The sequence below is a fragment of the Carassius auratus genome, unplaced genomic scaffold (genome assembly GCF_003368295.1).
Source record: "Carassius auratus strain Wakin unplaced genomic scaffold, ASM336829v1 scaf_tig00016526, whole genome shotgun sequence".
Lineage (NCBI taxonomy): Eukaryota > Metazoa > Chordata > Actinopteri > Cypriniformes > Cyprinidae > Carassius > Carassius auratus.
The window spans coordinates 31,984-58,092 of record NW_020524685.1 but is presented as its reverse complement, the minus strand read 5'-3'; the positions used below and the strand labels follow the sequence as shown (position 1 = coordinate 58,092).

The window sequence follows — 26,109 nt, the reverse complement described above, 5'->3', positions numbered from 1 at the left end:
AATTCTTAATATATTCATTAAAATTGTAATTAATACAATTAATTTAACATAATATATGTTAATAATATATATGTTGTCATATATCATAATCATATACAGTATACACACTTATTAATAATATCTGTATGACTATATTGCCAAATTCTATAATTAATATTTATTTATTCATATTGTAATATTGGACAGACCCCAAAAAACATGCATAACAATGCTTAAAAATATATTTTATATATTTATTATAAAATATAATTTAATTTATATAATATATTTATAATATATATACATATATGTCCAGTTGACACAAATGGGCTTAAAGGCAGTGTTTGGTATCTATTAAACAATCAAACTAAAAAAAGTGCCCACTTCATTGGACAAAACTGAAACTGCCTGGTCTCAAGAGAATATGGCTTCAAAAATAAATAAATAAATGAAAAAAAAAAAATACTGAGTGAAGTTATATGAGGGACAAGCAATTCATGTGCAATATAATGGAGCTGTGAAGCGTTTCAATATTTGGCTTTATGCGTTTGGTGCTGCTTTATGCATCTCAAGTTGGAGTCATGAATGTTATTTGCTCTATGGACTATTAAGCAATCCAATTCTGTCACTGTAGTTTGTGTGTGTGTGTGTGTGTGTGTGTGTGTGTGTGGAGACTGTGATTATGCAAGTTTATAAATGAATTGCTTTCATCAGGACTCAGTCGTTAAATGCAGGGTCATGCAATCAACCCACTGCAAGAATAACTTTAGCAAGAAGATCCAGGAATGAAGTTCAGATTCAGAAGTCAATGAAAAATGCATAGTGCGCTTTGTACTCACCTCAATTCACTGATTTCAAGCTCTCTGGAGCAATGCAAGGCTTTTCATTTATGGAACAAATTAGGGATGAAATATTTGCAAGCACAAATTAACATTTAACTCACCTGGGAACCTACTGAGTTACTCAGGAAATTAATGAATAAATGTGAGCTGTTATGGTTGTTTACCATCATAATGTTTTTTATTTTCCTCTCACCACCGTCATATTCCCACTGTAGTCTTCTAAAGAGAAGGGAATATTGACTGTAATCTCATAATTGTATTGCGTGAAAGGAATAGTTCAACCAAAAATGAAAATTGTTTCTTCAACAGAACAGATTTGTAGAAATGCAGCATTACATCACTTGTTCACCAATGGATCCTCTGCAGTGAATGGGTGCCGTCAGAATGAAAGACTAAACAGCTGATAAAAACATCACAGTAATACTCAAGTAATCCACACCTCTGCAGTCCATCAGCTGTTTGGGCTCTCTTTCTGACGGCACCCATTCACTGCAGAGGATCCATTGGTAAGCATGTGATTAAATGCTACATTTCTTCAAATCTGTTCCCATGAAGAAACAAACTCCAGTCTTGAATGGCCTCACTGTGAATACATTTTCTGAAAATGATAATTTTGGGGTGAGCCATGTCTTTAACAACAGCACTTCAGTAAATCTCAATGGGTGCTCCACTATAGATAACGTGTGGATGGAGCTTCTCTTGGTTAGAGAAACACAGCATCTGACGTGGCCATGCATATTTTAAAAATCATAAATGTTTCACATGATTAGATTAAAGTCATTCACAAAAAAAAAAAAAAGACACTTGAGTATTCAAAAATATTCATCTCTTAACTAAAATCTTAATGAGATTGTAACCCACATCTCGCTGGTAATTTCATTAGTGATGAGGAGGTTTTCCGACTGGGATGCGTTTTCAAGAATAGACCACACATTAAGTGATATTATTAAGTTCTTTTTTACTTTTTATTTATTTATTAGTACTCAAAAACCTCCCAAATATCTATTTTGCTTAAAGATATTGAACAATTATGATATTAAGATCTTTTTGCTCACAAAAGGCCCTGAACACATTTAAAAAAAAAGTAAAATGTGAAAAGCAAGATGATTCTGGCGAAAAATTTGCAATAAAAAATAGTCTCAAATTCCCTTTTATATAATATTCATAATTTAAAATATATGTTATCTTATATATATATAATACACACTTTTGTTTTTGAGAAAAGTGTGTTCATCCCATAGGCGTAATGGTTTTTATTCTGTACAAACTGTATATTCTATGGCCCTACACCCTCTCCTTGTAATACCTGTGTCATAGCCATCTCATTATACAGAGTTGTGTCCTGATATGTCACAAAAACAAGAGCACACACACACACACACACACACACACACACAGGCACACACACATATATCCCCATCTCCAACTCTTTTTGAAACTTCTGAAGTTTCCTGAATGAGTTACTTTCGTACCATCCTGTAAGACTCGAACACAAATGATGACATAAGGAGTTAATATTTGATTAAGAGTATTGGATTTTTTGCTGGACAGCGGCCGGGGAGAGAGAGAGAGCTGGATGAGAGTAAGATAAATGAGCTGAACTTGAAGCGCTGCAAATGAATCCACCTCCTGTGACCTACACGCTCGCTGTCTGCTCAGCCAGGTAAACACCACGCGAGCGTGGAAGAAGGGCTGCTTCACACGACCCCACGAGAGAGAGATAGAGCGCCTCACTGGACCGATTCAGTGGGCTGTGGAGCGATCAGCAGAACGCTGTGGAGATCTCTGTGTTTATGTGCTGTGTGTGTGTCCTTGCACAAAGCACAAAGTAACTCTGGGCCTGCAGCGTTTGGATGTGAAGGCCTTCGGGTGAACAGCTCCCCAAAGCTGACATTGACTTAGAACGCAAATGACATTAAAATCCATCAAACAAAGCCCTGCACTTTTCCAGAAGTTCAAACAAACAGCCTTCTCTAGGGCTACCTAATCCTTCAGTCTAGAGAGAAAGACCGCAGAATTAGAATCAAAATCCCTCCCTTGCTCCCCAGACTGCACTTATACAGCCAATGACTTTAGATTATTATTTATTTATAACAAATACCTATCTATCTGTCTGTCTATCAATCCATCCATCCATCCATCCATCCATCGTTGAATCTAAACTACCTAAAGTTTATTAATGTATTTATTTTAAATTGAAAACAGAGTCAATTGTAGAATGCATCTATTATAAGAACATATTTCTAATCTAATGAACATGATGAAAATGAATCAAATGATGAAAAAATCCAGAAATGTTCAAAAGTATTTAGAAAATTATTTTAAAGAACCATAAAAATAGTCCACATTCGTATGGAAGTCTTCAGAGTTGTTAGTTTATATATATATATATATATATATATATATATATATATATATATAATATATATATATATATATATATATATATATATAAATATGTATAGTGTATTTTTATTAGAATTGTCTCATTTCCTTTAACACATCTATTTTTCCCTATACACAAACAAGTACAAGTTTTAATCCCAGGGCCATTTATTAATATTGCATTATAGTCTTTCTTAATAGTCTTTCATTCCGATGGCAAGACTTCAACATTTAAATGCTTAACTTTTTTCTTTTTTTTTTTATAGTTTCATTTTCTCTGGTTTAGCCTATAAATCAAATACTCACTCTTTTGGTACTGGAGCCAAAAAAAAATTTTTTCTTCTTTTTTTTTTAATAGAAAAAAAAAAAGGTCTGGGAGGTGGAATCATTCCAGATCTGAGGTGGCACCAGCTCTGTGACAGCTACTAATAATGATTACTCTCACATTGTTCCCTGCACACTGTTGTACTGTATGTGCTGTGGCCACCTGTTAACCCACCTCTGATGAGGTGACCCAAATACATCTGAGGGGAAAAGCCACTTTTTGTTCCCAATCTTGCCTGGCTGTGCCGGCTGACAAGAGATTGGCAGCTTGCTGCTTTCACCAGTGGCAGGCGCTCCAGAAAGGAGGCCAAGAGAAATAGTTTAATCTGAAGTCCATTTGATGGGGTCACGGCCGAGCACTTTGGCTGGAGTGATTTTTCTTCACCAGTCTAAACGCTTCTGTGCAGCCATGGTCAAGAGGGCAGAGCATGCGCTGCTGCATTTACAGTTTCTGTTTCATGCACTGATGAAGAAAAGCCCAAACAAATCTGAGAAGTTAAGTTATTGCATTAGACATTTTGAAATGAAAAAAAGTTTTCACGAAGGAAAAATTATATACATATATGAGCCTTACTGGCATATATACACACTGTTCAAAAGTTTGTGGTCTTCTGCTCATAAAGGGTGCATTCATGTGAAAAAAAAATTCATGTGAAAAAATGTGAAAATTATTACAATTAAAAAATAATTGTTTTCTTTTTGAATATATTTAAAGGGTTAATCATGATGCGCAGCTGAATTTCCAGCATCATTTCTCCAGTCTTCAGTGTCACATGATCCTCCAGAAATCAGTCTAATATGATGATTTTATGTTCAAGATACATTTCTTATTATTCATGTTTACAGTTCTGCTGCTTAATATTTTTGGTGGAAACTGTAATACATTATTTATTTTTCAGGTTTCTTTGTTAAATAGGACATTTACAAACATCATTCATTTGAAATTATAAAATAAAATAAAATAAAAGTGTCTGGATGAGTAGTTTTGAGAATGGATCCAAATATAATAAAATTAATTAAAATAAATTAACTATCTGTCCACGGTGCCCCCCTCCATACATACAAACAAAACAATAAAATGGATGTAAAAAAAATAATACAATTAAATTAAATAGCTTGAGAACCCGAACTTTATATCTGTAATATGTATATTGTAAAAAAATAAAATAATTATAAAAAAAAAAAATATTAAAATCCTACGTTCTCATTCCTTCAGTTAATAATTTATAAAACATATACATTTATTTATATTTTATGTAAATTATTTATATTAAAATAATATTCTTTTATTATTTCATGCATATTCATTTGTATTATTATTTATAGAATTTGCATGCATTTTATGTAAAAATACTATTGATGCACACATAAATACAGTATATATTTCCAAACTGTGAGGGATAAGTTACATGCCAGCGTTTAATATGTAAGGTTAGAGGTCTTTTTAAATATGACTAATAAAAAAAGTGAAACCTGCATTTGAAAACATTGTTTTAAATCCCACAGCTTCCTAAATTCTCCCACCTACAACATCAACACTCAAAAACACAGTCTCATTATCTGAAAGAGTGATTCAGCAGCTCCATCACTGCAGCAGAGATGTCATAGACTCGTGTGGAAATAATGACCAGCAGACCTTGATTTAACAGATCAGTCCAGCTATAAAGGAAAGCCTTCAGCTCGACACCAGCTGAGGGAGACCAAAACACACCCAGGTTTGGCTGCCTACTCTTTCACAACTAAACAATACGTAAGGTACCAAAGCTGAGAACCGAAGAAGAAAACAGATGCAAGATGTAAAGTAATGCCAGTGTAAAAGCTCTGTGTGCTGCAGGTGAAGTCATTTAAGGCAAGAGTCGTAATCCCCGGATTTTTCTAATATAAAACCAAACATGTACACAGGCTTTGAGTACAAAATGTAACAAAAAAAGACACTAAAGCACAACATGCTTTTAGATACCAGAAGACTCATTTTTGATTTATTTTATAAAAGTGCAAATTAAAACGTCTATTAATGCAAATCACTGCTTTGGGAGACAAATTAAGCTTGTTTGAAATCTTTCAGTGTTCTAGCATAAATACATTTCTTTAATGAATGAAATCATCATTGCCTGTGCAGTCAAGGGCACACCGTGCTCCATTTTTACAAAAAAAAAGAAAAAGAGAAAAAGACATAAATCTCAATTTTTGCCACAATGCAGAAGGAAAGCATTTTATGTCTGACTAAGCAGAGAATTTGAGCTGGCAAACTCTTGCAGGTCATGAAATGGCACACAGAATACTTTATGTGCCCTGCTGCAAGGCTTGTTATATTGTATACAATGAATCTGTATTTCTGTAGCCCACAACAGATAGGTCACAAGGTCATATTTACACAGCTATGTTGCTACTGTGATGCTTTACTGTATATGATTTAAAGGAACCGGTTATTGACATTAGTCCACAAAAATCTTATCTTAGAAATCTTAAAATATAAAATAAACCATCTCTCCACGATGTCCACTAGAAAACAAAATAAAATAATGAAATACTAATAAATATAGTGCTTAATAACAGCCTAAACATACTGCACGACAGAAAGAAATCCATGAATTTAAATGACAGACTTCAACGGTGGACAAACTGCAATGGTTGTTCATTACAAAGGGATTACACGCGAGCGAGCATGTAGTGTTATGCAAAGGGACTCAAAACAGAGATTTGTTTCTTCCTCTTTTATTCGTCCTCTTCATTTACTGAATGAAATCCTCGAAGGGAAAACGAGGAGTCTGTTTTGAATCGTGTGAAATGCAGATGTCCTCTGCTGAACTGCCACGGAGGAATCGACTCTGTATCTTCCAGAAAACACACAGGCGCTCAAGACCACAGAGAGAGTCTGTGATACAACTGGCTGTCTGAACTAGAACGCCTCTTTCACACCAGCCATCAGTGAGTTTACCAACGACATCCATTATAGCTACACTCTCGCAGAAGCAAAATGATATGCGCCTCCAGAAAAGGTCTGAGAAACGAGCAGTTTGGTGGAGCTCCAGGTCAAAGCAGCACAGGACCCGGCTCGCCAAGACTTAATCAAACTGAACACCAGCACTGGAGAAGATCCAGAAAACATCGGTTGCAGTCTGCAGATAAGACTGTTTCTACAGACGCTTCCCAAATGAAATTGTAGGACATGCTTGATAGCAGGTGCAAATTCAGACAAACAAACACCTACTGTTCCAGAAGTGAATGAAAATCAGCTTCATTGAGCGTATTCAGAATACACCTTCTTAAAGTCACCGATAAATTGGCAAATCCACCCAAAAACTTCTTGGGAGTCTTGATCCAAAGGCTCTCCGAATTTTATCTGTGGAGGAAAAAGAAACAAAAAATAAACTGTGATATTGTTTATTCACACAGTACAATAAAAAAAACTATTTCATCTTGTAATTTTTAATATCTAACTTAAAGTCAAAATATAGATTTTTTCTAGATATTGTGTATTGTGTAGTATTATTTTACATAATATTAAACATTTAAATCCAAATACTTAATAAATTGGAAAAAATAATAATACATTTAAAATGCTTTTTATTAGTAGTAATAAATCTGGCATTTCTATCATATTGTAATTGTTGGTTTAACTGAAAGTCAAAATATAAATATATATATTTTTTCTATATAATGTGTAAATATTGTGTAAATATTCAAATATATATATTTTTATATAAATTATGTAAATATGTATAATTGTTTACAATATTTGTAATAAATATTAAATAAAATATTTTTAAAGCTTGAGTTAAATATTATATATATATATATATATATATATATATATATATAAAAAAAAAAATTTTATTTTATATTTTATTTGTGTGTGTGTGTGTACGTATAGTTTATAAAATTAATATGCTGTATACTAACTTCCTTTTTTATACAAAAATTAACATATCTTTCCACCAGAAAAACTAAACAAACAGCAGCAAACAAACAGTCTAAAGCAAAAAATTTATAAATAAATGAAGTATTAATAAAATCCTGTATTTATAAAATGTTGCATTTTTAGTTACTTTGCAAATATTGGTCCGATCATCGTGTTTCTAAACATAGTTTGGACATCAGGTGAGTAAATGATGGCAGAATTGAAGTTTTCCAACAACTAACACTGTGATCCACAGATAAATCAATCACTCCACACCTGCAGACTCCAGAAATGCCACTTTCATAACCTTAATGCTGATAAACTAAGAGAAATAGACTGTATAATGGTTCAAACCTGTTTTATTTCCAATCACTCTCAGTTTCTCTCTTCATCCTGGCTTTATTCTCCCCATTATTTCTGCCTCAACAGCCCCAAGTTGCTGTTTGCTGTATTTTTGCCCAAGGCTGAATGTTTGGGCTGTAATTGTGAAACTAAAGTGATTCCCATCCCTGGCAGGAGCCTCGCTGCTCATCCTGTCAAGCTCACAATGGGCTGAATGTTCACAATGAACCACTCACAGTCTTTATGAAAAGGAAAGGACAGGACAGGAAAGGAAAGGACATGAGGCCATGTATGGTGACCCATACTCGAAATTAGTGCTCAGCATTTAACCCATTCAAGTGCACACACAGCAGTGAGTAGTGAACACACACACACACACTTATGCTGTGGCACCCGGGGAGCAGTTGGGGGATTCTTGCTTCAGTCGTGGTATTGAAGGTGGAGAGAGCACTGGTCATTCACTCCCCCCACCTACAATTCCTGCTGGACCTAAGACTCGAACCTGCAACCTTTGGGTTATGAGTCAGACTCTCTAACCATGACTGCCCCCAACATGTCTCAGAATTGGGACAGTTGGGAATTGCACTGCACTTTACAAACAGGAAAAGGATTATCCTTAAGAATTAGTTCTTTACTATTATGAAAGCTGTGTATTTTTGGCTCCTGACTCTGTCCAGCTGGACTTCTATAGCAAAAAGCAGTTTTGTATTCTCTCAGAAAAAAATGATTAGAAACACAGCACACCTACTGCTGTTCAGAAGTTTGAGGTCTTAAGCTCACCAAGGCTACATTTATTTGATCGAAAAACACTGTAATTACAGTAATATTGTGAAATATTTTTACAATTAAAAATAACTGTTTTCTATTTAAATACATGTTGAAACATTTATTTATTTCTGTGATCAAAGCTGAAACATTTCTGATTATTATCAATGTTGAAAACAGCTGTGCAGCATCATATTTGTGTTGATACTGTACTTACTTATTTGTAATTTTTGCTTGTTGAATATAACGTTCAAAGTAACAGCATTTATTTGAAATAGAAATTCTGAAATATTATAAATGTCTTTGTCACTTTCGATCAATGTAATTTATCTTTGCTGAATAAGGCAATATATGTATATGTATATTAAAATTTATTCATAGAGCTGCATTGAATTTTTCTAGATATTGTTTCAATATGTTGTGCATCATTTATCATTTATTTAAATGTAAAAATCATTTATTTAAAAATCATATTTTTATTTAAAATCATATATAATCATATACATATACTACATATATATAATAGAGAATTGATATCATACAGTAAATCAGTCTCAATCCAGCATCATGTCCCTCACAGTGAGAACCAAAAACCAAAAAAAAAAACAAAAAAAAACACTGTAACCTTGATGAATGGGTGGGCTGAAATATATTGCCCTCTTGCACCTCAGTCCACCTGGCACAGATGAGCAGAGAAAGACCAATGCCATCCGTCTCCCAAAGCAACACAACAGAAGATATTGAAATAATAACTCAGAGATTACCAATATGTCAGTGTAGAGCTTCCTCATCTCCTCACACCTCTTCATCAGCTGTCTGAGATCGGCCTCATGCTTCTCGATGGCCGCCTAGAGCCGGAGATAAAGGAAGAGCAGATGTTATGGCTGCACTTTCTCCTTCCTTCCAGCTCTGGAGAAGTAGCACTGGAATTCTTAGCACTATCACTCTCAAAGGCTTTTGATCACTGGTATTTCTTTTCAACCAGACCACATCTGAAAAGCTTTTATACAGTGAAAAGGTGCATCAAACAAGCAGCTCTCAAGTGTCTGTGCTTTATATGATCTAGATTAACTTCCTTTCTCTGTGGAGTTGTTCAAGAATAATGCAGCACACAGGATTTTTTTAAAGAACAACCTGGCCTGTCTTTTCAGTATAATGAAAATGAGTAAGGACAGGGGCTGGCAAGCTCCAAACTGAGTAAAAAGCAGCATAAAAGCATCATGAAGTGTCATGAGACTTGCATGCTGTTCTTCTGAAGAACAGCATTTGTGTGAGGACAAGACTGCCATTTGAATCATTGTTTACTGAGAGAAGTAGCTTTGTCTAATTTGACTCATTCTTTTTTTTATTAAATCACATTAACATGCCATTAGAACCAATGTCTTCTTATAAATTCATAATAAATTCAAGTAACCTCATTATGTGATTTAATAAAGCAAAGATAATTGGGTATGTTTGTAAATTACCTTTAAGTCCTTGAAGAATTTGGGGTGCTGATTGACTTCATTTTTACATTTACTGTATGTTTTCCTGTATTGGACGATCTTCTGAAATTCATTCTTCACTACTAAATGGTGACAAAGGCAAAAAAAAAAATAAATCATTGATTTAGGACATTTATAATAGACCCCCTACACTAATGCCTTTATGCATTACTGCACAAGCAAGCCAAGCAGCAACAGGTTTGAATGTAATGCTCAGCTGATTAAAAACTTATGAACTGTATGCTTGACCATGCTTGAATGAAGCAGTGAAACTGTGATATACTGTAATCAACTGTGCTCAATCAAGCAACTATTTCTGAAACACTGACGACTACAAATACCAATTTGATGCAGCAGCATCACAAAACACATCAGATGAGAACATCCACGTACCATCCACCTCTGCTGTCAGTCCTTTCACTGAAGCTGCGGGTAAACCACAGAAACACACAATCAGAAGGCTTTCAATCAAATCAGCCCCAAAACATTTATCACATCTTCCCTTTCAATTAAAATTTGATTAGTGTACCTCCAGGAACAGTCTCGAATTCTGCAAGCTCCAGGAAAAAGGTGGCCAAACGTGGTTCTCGTAACATGATCTGCTCCACAAGGGCATGCAGCAAGGTGAACTTCCGATTGTTCCCGCGCAGCTGAGAAAGCTTGGAAAAGGAGGGAAAAATAATGAATGTGTTTGTGGAATTTTCCCCATGCACCTGCTCTTGAGAAAAGATGATACATGTGCCCTGTTCCAAAACCTATGTATATAGCATTTCAAGGCTTTATAAGCATTTTAAGGCAATATACTTTCAGTACATTGATTCAGCCAAAATGCTGTGTCAATCCCAGAATTACATAATTACATAAAAAAAAAAATATATATATATATATATATATATATATATATATATATATATATATATATATATATATATATATATATATATATATATATATATATATATATGATTATTAAATCAAAATTAAGATGGCAGGTATAGTATATTACATTCAGTACCAAGAAAAAAAAAACTGACATAAACAATTGGATTTGATAATAAAATACTGGTTAATAAATAAGACTATAAAATAACTGGCTGATAAATACATACATATTAATTAATTAATGATAACACAATAATTAGTTAATAAAATGATTTAGAAAAATAATTTGGTGTAATACAAAAATATTATTGTATAAGTACAACTAAACAGAAACTAATCCTAATTACAATATTTTGCTACTATATATATATATATATATATATATATATTAGGGGTGTAACCGTTTCGGTACAGGGCTTTCGGTACAGTGCACGTGTGTACCGAATAACCGAATGCAATATTTTGTTTGCGGAACATATACATTTTCGTGTTTCCAAACGAACATATTAAGTGGCGGAAGTCTCCGCGTTCAGCGCAAATCCCACCCTGCAGCTGACTCTAAGGCCGGTGACGCACTGGCTGCGTGGCGAGAGTGTGGCGTTTCTGCTGCGTGTCAGTTGCGTGATGGCTGCTTTGCGTTTTCTGTGTCTTTACACACCAGAACCGTGCCTGACGCGGTGCTGGCGCGCTGCTGCTACTGTAGGTGACAGAGGGAGACCGTCGACAGACCAGGCTCTTGTCTTCATGACAACAATATCTATACTTCATGTTGAGCATAAATATAAAGCCTACTGATAAAGGACACGGTCAACAGTATTGACGGCAAAATAGACTGTTTGACAGGTGCAATATGCCAGTGTGTCACCGGCCTAAGGTTTTCAAAAGGCATCACGCGAGTGTGAACATCACTACAACTAGGAAAAAAAGATTGTAATTCAAACACAGCTCCCGTCGGCATTTAAACAGACCTTTGCTCTTAATTCCGATCGGTCCAAAGCAATAACGAAATCTGAGCAGGTCTAAAAACTGAAACTGTTGATGCTGCACTTTACACTTTGGAAAAGTGATATATATTTTTTAAATATGAGCAGGCCTACAAGCTGGGATTGGTAATGCTGCACTGTAATCATAGTTATTTATTTATATTTTTCATTATATTTTATTATATGATATTGGTTTGAGACTGAGAGTATTTTATTTAGTGGAGAACTTTGCAGCAGTATTTTATTTCTTATTCTTTTTTTATTTTATATATATTTGATTAAAAAGTATTTTAAAAAAGTGTAAACAAATTGTTAAAAAAAGTTTATAGTAATAAACAACCTGCAGTTTAATGTTTGCATTTCTTTTCCTTACTGTACAGAAAATGAACCGAACCGTGACTTTAAAACCGGTGCATCCCTATATATATATATTAGGGATGCACCAATATGAACATTTTGGCCGATACCAATAATTCTTTATATATGAAAACTGATAACCGATATGTTGGCTGATAAGTTTAAATCCAAATCTTAATATAATTTTTGAGAGCCTGGTTAAAAAAAAGTCTCCCCAATAAATCCATTAAACACTTACCCCCGGTTTCACAGACAAGGCTTAAGCTAGTCCCAGACTAAAATGCATGTTTGTGCTGTCTCAACTGAAAACATTTTGCTATGAAATATCTTAAGATATGCCATTGCCATTCTTATGTGTCAAGATGCACACCTGTAATTTTTTTTTAAAGGCATTTTTGTACAAATTGCTTAAATATCTTAATTTAACTAAGTCCTAGTCCTGGCTGAAACTAAACCCTGTTTGTGAAATGTACAAAAATATACAAACACATAAAAATCACTAAAACCACAAAATGACAAAAATTCAGTTCACATATAGGATCATAGGTTCAACAGCAGTCAGAACCCTTTCTTAGAAGGCAGCTGTCTGTAACAATTAGGAGGAGGTTTGGGAACGATTGGTCCAATATCCCCAATCAAATATCCCATCTGACCGGAGGAAAACAAATATTTATTCTGGGTGTGCGTTTGTAAGAGTTTTGCATGCTCATGCAAGCATCTTTGAATACCAATACCTTGCCCCAGGCCAGAGAAAGAGTGAGGTTTGACAATTCATCACCCACCCACCCACATATTACCATCAACTAAAAATGGAAAAAGATAATGTCCTTGTACCGAAGCGTATCTCTATTGTGCACATGTGAAAAACCAGTTTAACATTTTTCCAGAAGGATTTCCTTGACATCTCAAAGGTTCTGCTCTCTGATTAACCACAATGCAAATCTTGTGGAGCGCCACAGTTTTGCGTGAGTGCTTTTAAAGATTTCTACAGTAGGCTAAAGAATGAGAATGATAAGAAATGCATGTCTTGAACACACAGAATAAATATAGCTGTTAATTCAAAAAGCTTATCAAGCAGTAACATGAATAACCCGAGCACTGAAAATGAATGAATTGATACGTGCTAAACACAAACAGTCCTATCTCAGTTGCATCTTCTGAAAGCAAGAAAATGTAAAGCAAGTACTTGTGCCACAAAAACCAGCGTGCATGTTTAAGAGTGACTGTTTCAACTGCTCTCCATATGAAGAGGCCTGCAGAGAACAAGAGCGCAGATCTATCAGGCTCTCTAGATCTATTCTTTATGGTAATGCATGTAGATATGAAACCACTGCGACAATTTCAGCTGCCGCTAATTTAAAACTCAAAGGCTGAATGCTGATGTTCAGATAGGTGGAAACAAGGACTATTCTCTGTGCTGTTTATTAAGTCAACCCCCAACCTGTTCTACAAAACTAAAAGAAGACCAGGAGGAATCAAATACACAATTTTGTTTTCAAAGCAAAGCCTTAGTTCACACAGGATCACTCATATTTTGCAACTCGGACTTAAATTAGCATTTTCAGAAAAATCTAATTATTTATGAATGTGTCTTATTAATTTGCTTAAACTGGATTTTTTTATATTTTGTGGCTTATTACAACTTATTGAAGTAAATGAATACATACATACATAATAGAAACAGTGGTTTTCAAAAGTTTGGGGTCAGTAAGATTTTTAATTAATTTTTTATTCATTACCTTTATTCAGCAAGTATGCATTAAAGCTGCGGTAGGTAACTTTTGATGCTCTAGCGGTTAATAAACAGAACTGCTTGCGTCTTGTGGAAGAACATCGTAGCCGGAACTACTTCTCTCTGTTTATGTCTATGAAGAATCAGAAAGGTACTGGGTTACTCCGCCGCGGTATCCCCAAAGCAATCTAAAATAGTCCGAATATAAACACTTATTATAGGTGCACCCTGGTGATTCAGGACAAGCTAAAAACACGGTTTGGAAAATGGATTCATGGTGTACTCACTTATATAAATTTTTCTACCTTTTGAACACAAACAAAGTTACGGACCGCAGCTCTGATTGGTTGTTTCTTACAGGGAGCGGATGACTTTCTGCAAATGGCAATAGGACCACTGGGAGGAGCCAGAGGAGCTTGATTTTTTTCACAGATTATCTGTCTCATATTCTACTGTCAGGACATAATGACAGGTTTAATAAATATGTAAAAAATATATATTTACAAAAGTTACCTACTGCAGCTTTAAATTGATCAAAGGATCCTGAAAAAAAATGCAACGAGTTTCCAGAAAAATATGAAGCAGTGTTAATAATAAGAAATGTTTTTTGAGCAGCAAATCAGCATATTCATGAAGGATCATGTGACAGTAGGTAATGTATAAGTAATGATGCTGAAAAAGAGATTTAATCACAAGAATAAAATACATTTTACAATATATTCATATAGAATATAGTAATTTTAATTTGTCAAAATATTTGACAATATTATAGCTTTTACTGCATTTTTGATCAAATAAATGCAGCCTCGGTAAGCAGAGGAAAAAAAATCCTCTCCGAATTTTTAAATGGTAATGCATAAAATATTGATTTCTTTTTTTTTTATGTAATGAGAAAAAGCACTGAGATTTACCAAACAGTTATGCTACAATTCACTTATCTGAGTCAAATATTCCAGAAAACCATGTTATATTTTTTTTAAAATGCATATTAATCTCAAATGTTGGGACATTTGCTTTAAACAGTGACAAAAAGTTCAAATGTTAATATATATTTAAGACTAAACATGCAAAGTTCCTCAAATTTCATACATAAAAAAATGTCACACTTTATTTTAAGGTCCGGTTCTCACTTATTATTATTAACTAACTATGAATTATGACTTTTGCCTCGGTAAACTCCTCATTTGCAGCTTACTAGTAATTAATAAGGGATGTAAAGGGGTGTATTTAAGGGATCTAAAATATGGTCTTTCAGAATAAGGCATTAATATGTATAAGTAATAATAAACAGCCAAAATGCTAGTTAATAATAAGAATTGGTCCTTAAAATAAATATACTAAATGATGAAACTGATTTTTTTGATTAACATGCCAGGAGAATGTGTCTCATTAATCATCGGAGGTTTACTTCATCACTCTAAAATAAGCGTGTGGTTATTTTCTTTGTTGTGTTCCTATGGAGGAAGCACAGGGGTGGTGTACTCAGATTCCTCATTAGCAAAGGAGGAAGTTGTTCGGCTTCTTGTGCAAGTGCCCTTAATCTTGCCACTGAGGACCTGGGTTTCAAGCACCCTAGCCACAAAAATCGATACAAATTACTGGAGTGTCACTAATGACTCAGTGAGCTCTGAAAAAAGCCTTGCCGTGTGGCTAATGAATTGGGCCGCTGCGGCAAGAGCTTGCACAAATGAACAACAACGAGAAACACGTCTGATGTGTGTAGTGGATGCGGTCGCATAAACGTGACTAAACAATGTGTCACGATATGATACATGTCACAATACAGTATATATGCCATGATAGAGTGCAACAACAGTGCTCCATTCATCCCATTCTCCATTAACAGTTTTTTACAATTATGTTTTAAGACAGAATGACTATGATCCTCGCAGTTGTTAAGCAACAACATACACTTCTTTCAACTTATGGAAACAGCTGGAAATGCAATAAAAAATCTGAGCAGCAACCGCCTACTCCTATGAAGCACTGCGAATAATATAATTGAGTCAGTCTCTCTACAATCTCAAACGATTTATATATTTATTTATATGTGAATATTTTTGAATGCATTTACAATATATTGTATTTGTCCAATATACTGTGTGTATATATATATATATATATATATGAAAAAAAATCATAATAATTGAAATAATCGATTAAATATAGTAAGAAAAGGAGTCATAATATGGATCGAAATTTATCAGTAATACCTGTAAGATTTTATGATGTTTTTATAGGTCTCAAATTATTTGATCAAAAATACAATAAAAACAGTAATATTTTGAAATATTATTACAATTTAAAATAACAGTTTTCTATTTGAATATATTTTAAAATGTAATTTATTCCTGTGTTGTAAAGCTGGATTCAGTATTCAGTGTCAGAAATTATTCTCATATGCTGATTGGCTACTCAAGAAACATTTATTATTACCATATTTTTGTGGATTTGTTTATTTTATTCATGATTCAGAAAGTTCAAAAGAACAGCATTTATTTAGAATAGAAATCTTTTGTAACATTATAAATAAATAAAATGCATGTAAGAATATTAAATCATTTTATAAATAAACATTATGAATGTTTTCACTTTTGATCAAGTGCATCCTTTCTGAATAAATGAATTAATTTATTTAATAAAAAAAAACAGGGTTTTGAATGGTAGCTTATGTGAGAGATGGTATTTGTAGTAAAAAGTATTGGAAGTATTGAGTTTTTGTTTGTGTGCAGAGCTGTGCATATGAAACAACATCACCAAAAACAGAGACTGCTACTTGCTGAAAACCTACACTGTTTTGAAAAATCTCATTCCATATTATTAGTTTCCCCTAATGCTGCTACCAAAGCAGAATGGATAAAACAACCGGAGGAGAAATGAAAGCTGCTGAAAAAAGAGAGAGAGAAATAAAAACCAGCAGATGTGTGTCCTGTATGCCAGTAAGAAGCTTTATTAGCCCTGGCTCTCCTCGCCACCCCACACAGGTCATTTGCTGGCGGTTGCGGGTCCTACCTTAGTTAAGGATGAGAGGCGAAATCCCTTGGCCCTGTCCTTGCCTGCGTTCTGGTTGAGGTAATTGCCCACGGCCAGAAGGTACTCCAGCACGCTGACAAATGAGTCACAAGCCCACAGCTGCTGGCACATGCGGATCTTCTGGATAATCAGCTGCAAGACAAACACAGAGGCCAGAACATGTCATCTCCAACTAATCGAAGCGCAAACTTTTCCTGCCTCTCACTTAACAGCCGTCAGCACTTGAGCGCAGCCGGATTTCTCAGCGGTCCTGTTGACACAGACCAAGCTTGTCAAGTGTGTATCAGAGCCGACACAGGAAGAGCTTTTATTTATTATTTGAAGCTGGAAGGAAAATTCTTGAAAGGGGTTCTTGATGAAGTAAGTACAAGGTACAATCAACGACTACCATCCATCAACAAGGCATTTATAACAAGAATGCATGACAAGTACACGTGCTAAATCAAAACTCTGGAACGTTATTGTGTATGACTGAGGTTGATATTACAGAAAACAATGCCAGTTAACTACAGTGGATGATCTATTGGCACAACTTCAAGTCAACATGAAATCAAAATTGACCCCATTTACTTCCTTAATGCACGTTCCTGGTGTTCTTGTGCATGTTGTCTTTGTGATCATTTATCAAAATATAATGATTTGCTCTGCCTCTGAAACAATGTCCGGCTGTCAAAAAATAACAGCTAGTTAATGCAGTAAATTAATGCCAGTAAATGAAATAAAGGCTAAGGTGAAAGAAAGAAAGAAAGAAAGAAAGAAAGAAAGAAAGAAAGAAAGAAAGAAAGAATGAATGCATATACTATGTGGTCACAGGTGTCTTACAAGTCATAATTAAAAAACATTTTAGAGGTAAAATAATGAATGAATGAATGATAGAATGAATGAATGAATGAATGAATCAATCAATCAATCAATAGCATGCTCATAGTTATTCACAGGACAGCATATATAATAATTTAAAGGGGTCAAGTTTTCATTTCTCTTTGGAGTGTTACAAGCTGTTCGTGAATAGATAAGATCTCTAAAGTTGCAAAGACTAAAGTCTCAAACCTAAAGAGATATTCTTTATAAAAGTTAAGACGCTCCTAAAACACTTAGTTTAAACACCCCTCCACATATCCATGTCACTGTGTGGGAAGATTTGCAAAACACCACCCAAATGTTCACACAAAGAAAGAAGACGTAACTTTGATTCTCGCTGTAGTATTGTTGCTGTTGCTGCCATTGCCGCCATGTTGTGGAGATTAGCCTACAATACCAGTGTTCTCACAAATAATAGTGACTCACAGCCGATAAGTAAGTTTCCATATTTAAAGGATTTGCCCCTGATGATTCAAATGCAAGTTTTGAGCAGTGTACAGTAGCGCTTGTTTGTTGTTTCTCTGATCAAAAATGCAGACATGGTTCTATGTTTACACGGTGCGATGCAACGCAATGCATAAAAAGACAGTATAAGTCATTATAATCAGCAATTAAGTCTCCACTGGATGCTGCAAATGCCTCATTTGTAATGGGTTTTACTGGTTTTGTCTGATCGCACCGGGACACAGCATCACTGTATGTTGAGGGGCGTAACATTTCCTTCACATGCTTGAGGGAAATTCGGCCAATCACAACGCACTGGATTGCTGGCCAATCAGAGCACACCTCGCTTTTCAGAACCATGAGCTTTGTAAAAATCTACACGTTTCAGAAAGGCGAGGAATAGAGGAACAACAATAATGTACAGTATGTGGAAAAGAATGTGTTTTTTGAAGCTTAAACTGCATAAACACATTTCATTACACCAAATACACATTTTTTTTATATTTTAGCAACATCATATGACCCCTTTAATTATTTAATAAATAAATCATAAATAAATGAATGAACAAACAAATATGTAAAAATGATTTGTCATTTAAAAATAAATAAATAAATAAATAAATAAAGTGGGCTCAGGCGTCTCTCAGCTCATAATATAAGAAACATTTTAGAGAAGAAAGCATGAATGAATTAATTAATTAATAAATAAATCTTCACAGAACAGCATTTAAAATAACTTAAAGAATGAATTAATGAATAAATTAATCTGTGAAAAATTATTTTCCATTTAAATACTCAGTACAATCAAGATGTGAAAGTGGTTTCATACAGTAAATAATAGAAAAACATAGAAAATAAGGAAATAATAATAACGATAAATAACATCAACAACAACAACAAATAATAATAATAATAATAATAATAATAATAACATTTAATTATATTATTATTATTATTTCAAACAAAAAAAGTGTTTGCAGATCAGAAAAACAGCAAACAAACAAATAAATGCTTCATAGGTCACAATGTAAAATAAATAAATCAATACAAAAATAAATGCTCCAAGCACTTCAAAGGTAACGATATATAATCATTTAAAATAAAGAAATGCGTAAAAAAAAAAAAAAAAAAAATAATAATAATAATAATAAAAAATGTTTCCAAAATAATAAAAAAAGGTAACATTGATTTCATGCTACAATGGTTTCACAGGATATCACATCGGTGTATAGACAGTGCATTAATACCAAATGCATAATATTTGGCAGCTGTCTAGAAATAAAACAACAGATTTAGTCTGATAAATTGCATTTGTGAACACTAAACTCAGTGATACAGACTGAATGTGCAATATTCCCAGAACCACACTGGATTACTTCCAATTAACTTCACCAAATAGATACACCATATTCATTTAGACTGTCTGATTAATATTCCTATTAATACCACAAGAAACAAGTTTACTCTACTCTTGGGAAAAGCCCTTGTGATTTAGCCAAGATAAACAAGCTAGGCTGAAAGGTATTGTGAGCTCCTAGCATTAATTGCTGAAGCTGTTTACAGTATTAGTTATTTTCCAACCTGTATAAAAATCTGTGCTGTGTAGTACAGAGCAACCGGGAAAACAGCAACCAAAGGAAAAGCTTGATTTGACATCTATCAGACCATATGCCCGTCTGTTTCCATCATAACCTTGACTCTCGCACAGAGCCTCTACATTACCTTCGAGCCCTCTGCTTGATTTCTACCTGGTGATTCACACCCTTAAACACTAATTTGACCAAAGCTAGCTATGCTAATCAAGTCCCAGTGGGCAGAAACTTCAGATAAGCTTCTTTCCAACACTCCAAATGAGTGATCTTCTTGCATTTTTTTTTAACTAAAACTCCTTAGTGCGTTGCATGCTCTCTGTTTACTAAAAGCTCACAATGCCACAAGGAGTTAGCATTCCTCAGACAGCTCTGAGACAAAGCACAACACACCTAGAGAGCTCTTCAGAATTTGCCACTCTAAGCCAGACCAATTTTCCACCCTAGCACCCAGCCTGTCAGATGGTGGGTAAATCCGCCTTAATGTTACAGGTTTAAAAAGTCAACCATGTCAGACAATCCCATGGATTTAATGGCGGCGGTGGAAACAGAAGCCTGGCTACTTGTTTGGGAACTCTTAAAAATGGAAGACCTTTTGCGGGGTCCAAACTGAATTACAGTATAACATTTTCAGAAACAAATAGCATTGATCTTAAAGGGTAGTTCAGACAGAAATGATCATTACTTCTCAGGTCATTCCGAAACTGTCTGCGTTTCTTTCTTCTGTGGAACACAAAAGGAGGCATTTCGAAGAACGACAGGCTCCAAACTAAGGCTGGGAAAATAAATCGTTGCATCGCGAATCGAGAAATGATTCTGCATCGATTCTGAGATTTTCCCAATGCATCGTGATTCTTTCTTGAATCGATTCTGAGCTTAGTTTTGAACAGCAGATGGCACTGCATGCTTTTGAAACACCCGTACTCTTCTCGTTTCCAAATCCTTACAGACACTTGAACCTAAAATAATCATTCATAAAATTTGAAAAGCAAGTCTGATTCTTCTCCCACACCTCTTTACACTCTGCAAGGTAAAAGTATAGAACTGGTCTCCTCTTACAAATATCTAGGGTTTGTGTTGGAATAGGACTTATCGTTTAAATTACATGTTAAACAACTGTTGTCTAAGTTAAGGTTGCAGCTGGGGTTTTATTTTCGGAATAGTGCATGTTTTTCACAGTCAGCCAGGAGAAAGTTGGTGGAATCTACCTTCTTAACTATCTTAGATTATGGAGATGTTTTTTACAGAAATACCACTAAAGCTCTCTTACAATCATTAGATTCAGTTTATCACTCTGCTCTAAGATTTATAACTTGCACAAAATATCACACTCATCATTGTGCACTGTATGAAATGGTAGGTTGGCCTTCACTTCATATAAGAAGGTACAAGCACTGGCTCATACTTGTGTATAAGGCATTAGTTGGCCAGCTTCCTCAATATATGAATAGTCTATTAACTTTTAATAGTCAAGGGTATAATCTACGTTCAAGTAGATATATTCTTTTAAATGTTCCTTTAATGAAGACAGAGTTTGGAAAAACTGCTTTTATTTATAGCGCATCAGCTGCTTGGAATGAGATCCAAAGATCATTGAAACTTGATGTACTTATTTCAATTAATGAGTTCAAGTTATATCTCAACCAAACATTCAAATCTGTCTGTACTTGCTCTTAACGTTTAATCTTGCTTTATTGCTGTATATGTGTGTGTTGTCCAACTTGTTTTATGTAGTTATGTATATTGTGTGCTGCTACCTTGGCCAGGGCTCACTTGTAAATTAGATATTTATCTCAATGTGATTATTTCCCTGGTTAAATAAAGGTTTAATAAAATTGTGCAGGGCTCCACACACTTTCTTCCCATTGGTCACTCTTTTGCGACTAAATTTCTCAGTTGGTCACACAAGCACATGATTTGGTTGCAATATTTTTGTTTATGTTTTGTTTTTGCACTACAACATGGGATTAATCAGTGCATACTGATTAACTTTTATCATAGTTTATAGTTATATGGAAACAAAAGTGGTTAACATTCATCCCATTCTTTTTCATCAGTAGTATTAATTGTGGTTGGAATTTTGTAAACGGGAGTTCCTCTTTTGCTATGATACAAGCTGAGCTTTTTCGATCGAATTTGCGATCTTGTCACATTTCACAAGAAAAGATAATTGTCTGTTTTGCTTACATCTACACACCTTTCACTTTTCACTTTCACAAAGACTAAAACAAAAAATGGATTCATTGTTATTCTTAATTTAAAAGAACAGCAACAATAAAAAGTAAGATAAAATGACAAACTAGCTCACGAAACGTTTCATAAAAACAACTACAAAATGAGGCATGGCATACACCATGCTGTAAGCTATTATATACCAATCAATAAATTACAGAACGTTAAGCAAACACTGAGGAATCAAATAATAAAAAATAATAATAAAAAGAGAGCCTTCATAGCATAACGTGCGGTAAATAACAAAGACAACAAGCTTTTCAAACTGAAAACAAAAAGAAAAGTAAAACTAAACTTGCTGTTGGTGATGGTGCTTGCATGTTTTTTTTTTTCCCCATAAGAATACCAAAATTGTCACCTTCTTGGGTTTAACTTGATAACCATCTATCATTTCCTCAATATTAGTGCCATTTTTGTTGCGCGCACCTTTGTGCTCGTGCTTACGCGGTGCGTATTAACCAGGCTCTACACTCTAAGCACTGCACAGTTCAAACAAGTAGAGTGTCTTCCTTATGTTTTCAGTTTTGTTTGCTGTTTCTCATATGCAACAGAAATGGCAGCTTTTATGAGTTGAATAACGCGGTGGTTGTGCCAGTGCGACCGCACACAAAATTTAGTCGCACCTGCAGAAAAAAATATCTTTCAAAACCTGTATTACTCCTGCTGAACACAAAAGTAGATTCCAATACTAAAAACTTTTACAACTTTCCAATACAGAGTAATTTAATGCCAGAAAAATAGCAAGTAGCATTAACTAACTAACAATGATCAAGTAATTTGTTACAGTATTAATTTATTTTTTACATTAGTTAATAAATGAACAATGTACAGCTGTTTTTTTATGTTAGCTCAGTTCAATTAAACAATTTTAACAGATAAAACTTTTGAGTTTTAGTATTGTATTTAGTAAATGTTGAAAATCAACAAAATGTAAGACAACAGTAAGTATATTTCATTGTCAAGTGGAACTTTATGGTAAAATGTTACAAACATTTTACATTACGAAATTAAAACAGGTTGCAAATGTCATTTGATGCTGTCTTTCAAACTTACTAAACAGCATTACATGTGGCCCAATCAGCACATTTAGTCAAAGGGCTCATGTATATTTTGAAAAAGAGATCAGACACGGTGATGTCATTTAAATAAATAAAAAATAAAAACAGATATATCTAATTTTACGTTTGATTTCATTTTACTAAATAAATACAAAAATCCTAATTTGAATCCTTCTGAACACACTGCAAAACATGAGGTTCTGCCTCAGTGTATTGTCTTGTTTTCCAGCACAAAGATTCTTAAATCAAAATACACAGAGAAACAAAACTGACAAAAAGTCTTATTTTCTGTGAAATTTGTCAAAATGAAGCGAGTTTATGATTAAACATTATATATGACATTTGAGGTCAGAAAAATAAATGTAATTTAAACAGAAAAATAAATGTCATACCCCACTGTCATACTATTTGTTCTTGTTTTCAGCACTTAATTTGACTCATTTTCTCAGAAAACAAGACTTCAAAATGCCATTATACAGAAAACAAGAATTAATTAATTTTACACCAAGTAAATCTTGATTTAAGGATGTGTACGTGTTTAAACTGGAAAATAAAAGATGAATACTAAAGAAGATATGCATTTTTATTTTTCTGCAGTGCATGCGAGCAACATTCTGTGCTGCTCTAATTTAAGACCTTTTTGAGGTAGAAGGGTGTGTGGCGCCTGTTTAAGACCTGCTGAAACCCTGTTTCTCATGACTGACACAGAAGTGTGAGTGATTCAAATGACTGCTGCTTCCACCAAGCACAGCAAGGTGGACAGAACAGCAAAATCGGCTATAATAGCTCTCAATTCCCCGAGGCGAACAACGTAAGCCCTCTCTGACACCCGAATGCTGAGTCAAGCCGATTTCGATGCCGTATAACACCCATAACCTCTGGAAAAATCCCAGACGCATCCGTGATCCTGACCTCCACACTTACTGGCTTAAACTTGCAGCCGGTATATAATCATCTGTTCACACAGAAAAGCTTGTGAAGATGAATGTCACATCTTTGAATCCCAATTCAGAGCACAGAGAGAACTTAACATATGACAGAAAGGTATTCAGTGGTGCAGAATAGAAGAGCACGGTGAGTACAGATCAACTCATATAGAAAACTTTTGAGATGCACTCAATGCACAAGAGGGATTTCAGTGTTTTTTTTTTACTCACAGGTAGAAAAGCCTTCAGAGTGCTCTTAGGGTTACATCTCTTCCTGTCTGCCACAACCTCTCTCTAACTAATAAATGACTTAAAGGAAATTTGCCATTAGAAACTCCTTCAGCCCACTCTAAGTGCTGATTCGTTGCGAACAGAACCCCTGTGTATTAATGCATGCTTCTTTTTTTCACCTCAAGTCCATTTCATTTATTTTTTCTGAGCACCTGCTGTCTGCCAAGATTATCTTTTGCATTAGTAAATGAGCTTTTTATTCTTTCTCTTTGTTTTTTTTTCATCTCCGTTCAGCTGTGCCTCGGGAGCCACCTTTGCGAAGCTTCAATACTGATTTCCTCCAGGCGTACTGTGAGACTTGAGTTCACATGAGATTGTTTTTCCATAAACAAACTTTCATTTTCTTCTTCTGTCAATCATAATCATCAGTGCGGTGCGGTGCTAACTGCTAAATAAAATGCCAGCGTGCACACAAACCTGCAAATTATCACACACATATGCACAAAAGCTGCTTATTGTAACTGGAAAATAATAATGGATGCATCCAAAAGAGCCTCCCTTTCTGAAATAAATGCATTCTATATTGACAACTTATTCTGAATGTGCCCGACCTGTAAGCAATTCAGCAGAATTCAGAGAAAAAGAGAGGTGAAAAGCAAGAGAAACAGAAGCAGGCCGACACAAACATGACTGACAGGTGCATATGAGGTGTTTGTAATGAGAATCTGACCGGTGTGAGGTCCTCCATACAGATGGGCAGCTCTCGCAATGTGAGCAGCAGGTCCAGACGGGCGCTGAGGTTAGGGATGTTGCACATCTGAGGAAGAGGTGATATATCATCAGACGGCTTGGATAATGTCAAGATATGACACTATAAACATTATATATAACTCAGGTTAGTACATATGGGTAAATCTCACAATGCTATGATTATTTGTATGCATTATTGATATAAAAAATATGCAACATTTAATTGAAGTTAATTTTTTTCATTCCCATTTTTTTTAAATAGTTATTCTTGTTATTGCAATACAGTATTCAATTTAAAAATAGTGTAATAAAATGATTTGTGTGCATGTATAAATAAAGCTGGTGCAAAAATACTACTGTGCAGGTATGGATATAAGTACTTTATCATTTAAAGGGATAGTTCACCCAAAAATGAAAATGATGTCATTAATGACTCACCTTCATGTCGTTCCAAACCCGTAAGACCTCCGTTTATCTTCGGAACACAGTTTAAGATATTTTTGATTTAGTCCGAGAGCTCTTAGTCCCTCCATTGAAGCTGTGTGTACGGTATACTGTCCATGTCCAGAAAGGTAAGAGAAACATCATCAGAGTAGTCCATGTGACAGAGGGTCAGTTAGAATTTACATTTTCGAATTGAAAATATATTTTGGTCCAAAAATAGCAAAAACTACGACTTTATTCAGCATTGTCTTCTCTTCAGTGTCTGTTGTGAGAGAGAGTTCAAAACAAAGCAGTTTGTGATATCCGGTTCGCGAACTAATCACTCGATGTAACCGGATCTTTTTGAACCAGTTCACCAAATCGAACTGAATCGTTTTAAACGGTTCGCGTCTCCAATACGCATTAATCCACAAATGACTTAAGCTGTTAACTTTTTTAATGTGGCTGACACTCCCTCTGAGTTCAAACAAACCAATATCCAGGAGTAATTCATTTACTCAAACAGTACACTGACTGAACTGCTGTGAAGAGAGAACTGAAGATGAACACCGAGCCGAGCCAGATA

At 34.6% G+C, this 26,109-nt stretch overlaps 1 protein-coding gene across 1 annotated transcript in view; it reads right to left on the bottom strand.

Annotated features, from left to right (window-relative positions):
* Nucleotides 1-5,350: 5,350 nt before the first annotated feature.
* LOC113075237 (formin-like protein 13) overlaps nucleotides 5,351-26,109 on the bottom strand; it is a 45,235-nt gene continuing 24,476 nt past the window's right edge. The window contains exons 11-17 of the mRNA XM_026247901.1: nucleotides 25,081-25,167; nucleotides 16,989-17,141; nucleotides 10,552-10,681; nucleotides 10,416-10,448; nucleotides 10,005-10,105; nucleotides 9,303-9,386; nucleotides 5,351-6,873 (exon numbers count right to left, since the gene is read on the bottom strand). Of these exons, the coding sequence (XP_026103686.1) occupies nucleotides 6,769-6,873; nucleotides 9,303-9,386; nucleotides 10,005-10,105; nucleotides 10,416-10,448; nucleotides 10,552-10,681; nucleotides 16,989-17,141; nucleotides 25,081-25,167 (693 nt within the window). The 3' untranslated portion in view covers nucleotides 5,351-6,768. The remainder of the gene's footprint in view (nucleotides 6,874-9,302; nucleotides 9,387-10,004; nucleotides 10,106-10,415; nucleotides 10,449-10,551; nucleotides 10,682-16,988; nucleotides 17,142-25,080; nucleotides 25,168-26,109) is intronic.